This window comes from Camelina sativa, chromosome 11, assembly GCF_000633955.1.
Source record: "Camelina sativa cultivar DH55 chromosome 11, Cs, whole genome shotgun sequence".
Classification (NCBI taxonomy): Eukaryota; Viridiplantae; Streptophyta; class Magnoliopsida; order Brassicales; family Brassicaceae; genus Camelina; species Camelina sativa.
Window position 1 is genome coordinate 27182257 of NC_025695.1, and position 1896 is coordinate 27184152.

At 39.1% G+C, this 1896-nt stretch overlaps 1 protein-coding gene and 1 pseudogene across 1 annotated transcript in view; one reads left to right on the top strand and one right to left on the bottom strand.

Annotated features, from left to right (window-relative positions):
- LOC104724379 (putative disease resistance protein At4g11170) overlaps positions 1–628 on the top strand; it is a 2665-nt gene extending 2037 nt beyond the window's left edge. Inside the window, exon 2 of the mRNA XM_019231480.1 lies at positions 396–628. Within this exon, the coding sequence (XP_019087025.1) occupies positions 396–463 (68 nt within the window). The 3' untranslated portion in view covers positions 464–628. The remainder of the gene's footprint in view (positions 1–395) is intronic.
- The window catches only part of LOC104728393, a 2360-nt pseudogene continuing 1711 nt past the window's right edge, over positions 1248–1896 (bottom strand).

The following is a 1896-nucleotide window of genomic DNA, read 5'->3' on the forward strand; positions in this document are numbered from 1 at the left end:
TGTGAACGGCATCGAACAAGGGAAGTGGATCATTGAATACGCTAACTGGTTTGCTCCAGGAAGCAGAGTCATTCTTATTAGCCAAAACAAGGATTTGCTTGTTGACGCGGGAGTAAAGCATGCGTATGAAGTCAGATCTTTAAGATATGATGAAGCTCTTCAACTCTTCTCTCAATTTGCTTTCAATCAGCCTTATCCACCTTCTGATTTCGAACAGCTTGCAGTTCGTGCTGTCCATCTCGCAGGCTTTCTTCCTTTGGCCCTTCGACTGCTAGGGTCTTTTTTAGCTGGTAAAGGTCGAGAAAACTGGGTAGCTGCACTGTTCAGACTCAAGGCAAAGCTAGGTGGAAATATAATGGAAGTGTGGAAACTTATGGAACCATCAGGAGATAGAGGTCAAGAGGAGTGGGAACCTGCTGCAGACATAATGGAAGGGAACGAATCATCCGAAGACGAGACATAATAGCAGTATGGAGTCACTTGTATCGGTTCCCTTTCATCTGTTTTGTTTCTTTGATGATAATATGAGTGTGAAGCTTGGAAACAATGGTATTCAGTATCTCGTATTGTTACTGTTAGTTTATAAATATACTGTACGTTGATTATTAATTTTCAGCAGAGAGAATCACTGAAACAGAGTTAAAAACAGAGGAAAGCCATTGTGCAGGACTCAGAGCTTTAGCCACACATGATCAAGTGTCAAGATAGTTAAACAGCTCGATTTTCTTCAGTCACTTACGACGTCTGCAAATTAATTTATATTGAGCTATAAGGTTGCAAAACAAACTGCATACACAATTCTAAGTATTTTGAGAGGGAAATAGTTTTACAGAAGAACAACGTGCAGAAACAATACCATAATACCAACTGCAGAAACAATCTTGAGAATAAATTTTTAAGCTAGCCACAGTTAAGAAAAAGCATGCACAATCTTGTTCATAAACTCACCTATAACTCCCTCTTTGATGGGCGTAGGTTGGTAACTTTTTATTCGTCAAAACAGAACCGAAAAAGAACTATACTATTTGAACTTGTAAATTTTGTGAACCAAAACATAGACCAAGAACAACACTTACTAAACACAATGTTCTTATTCATAAAGAAGGTACAAATAAAGAAAATTATATGTTGATGCAATATACATATTAATTGTCCTCGTACTAACAAATAGACACCAATGCAATGCATAGACAGCTTCATAATTGTACTACTTAACCATTGCCAGTTTGATTAATTTCAGAGAAATCTCAGACTGTGTTTGAGAGACTAGGATCTGGAACGTTTCTGTCGGTAATATCACTCGTACACAAGTTCTGATCATAACCATAAGCTTGATGCTGCATCAACCCGGAGTTACCCATACTAGACATGTTCTGATCACAACTATAAAACTGCTTCTGCATCATCTGATCCAGCCCATAGTTATTCACAGATTCTTGTACTGCTTCTGTGTTTCAGACGCAAGGATGTTGAAAGCTGCTGCTATTGATGTTGCCCATACTACACATGTTCTGATCATCATAGCCATAAAACTCCTTCTGCATCAACTGATTCATCCCAAAGGATTCTTGTAGCCCCGAGTAATGTTCTGTTTTTGAGACGCAAGGATGTTGAAAACTGTTGTTGGTGATGTCACTCATGCATATGTTCTGATCATAATCAGAGAGCTCCTGCTTCATTAACTGATTCTTCAACTGAGATTCTTGAAGTAACGCTGAGAAATCCTGATTGAGATTTGATGCAGAGACTGGGATCTGAGAGAGAGTATTGTCTCCATGGTTATACACAAATAGCGAGAACTGCTGGCTAGGGTTCAAAGATCGGGTCGTGAGAGAGGAGGATGATGTCGATGGTACTAAACCCTGATGATGATGATCGAGTAGTTGTTTGTGTTTC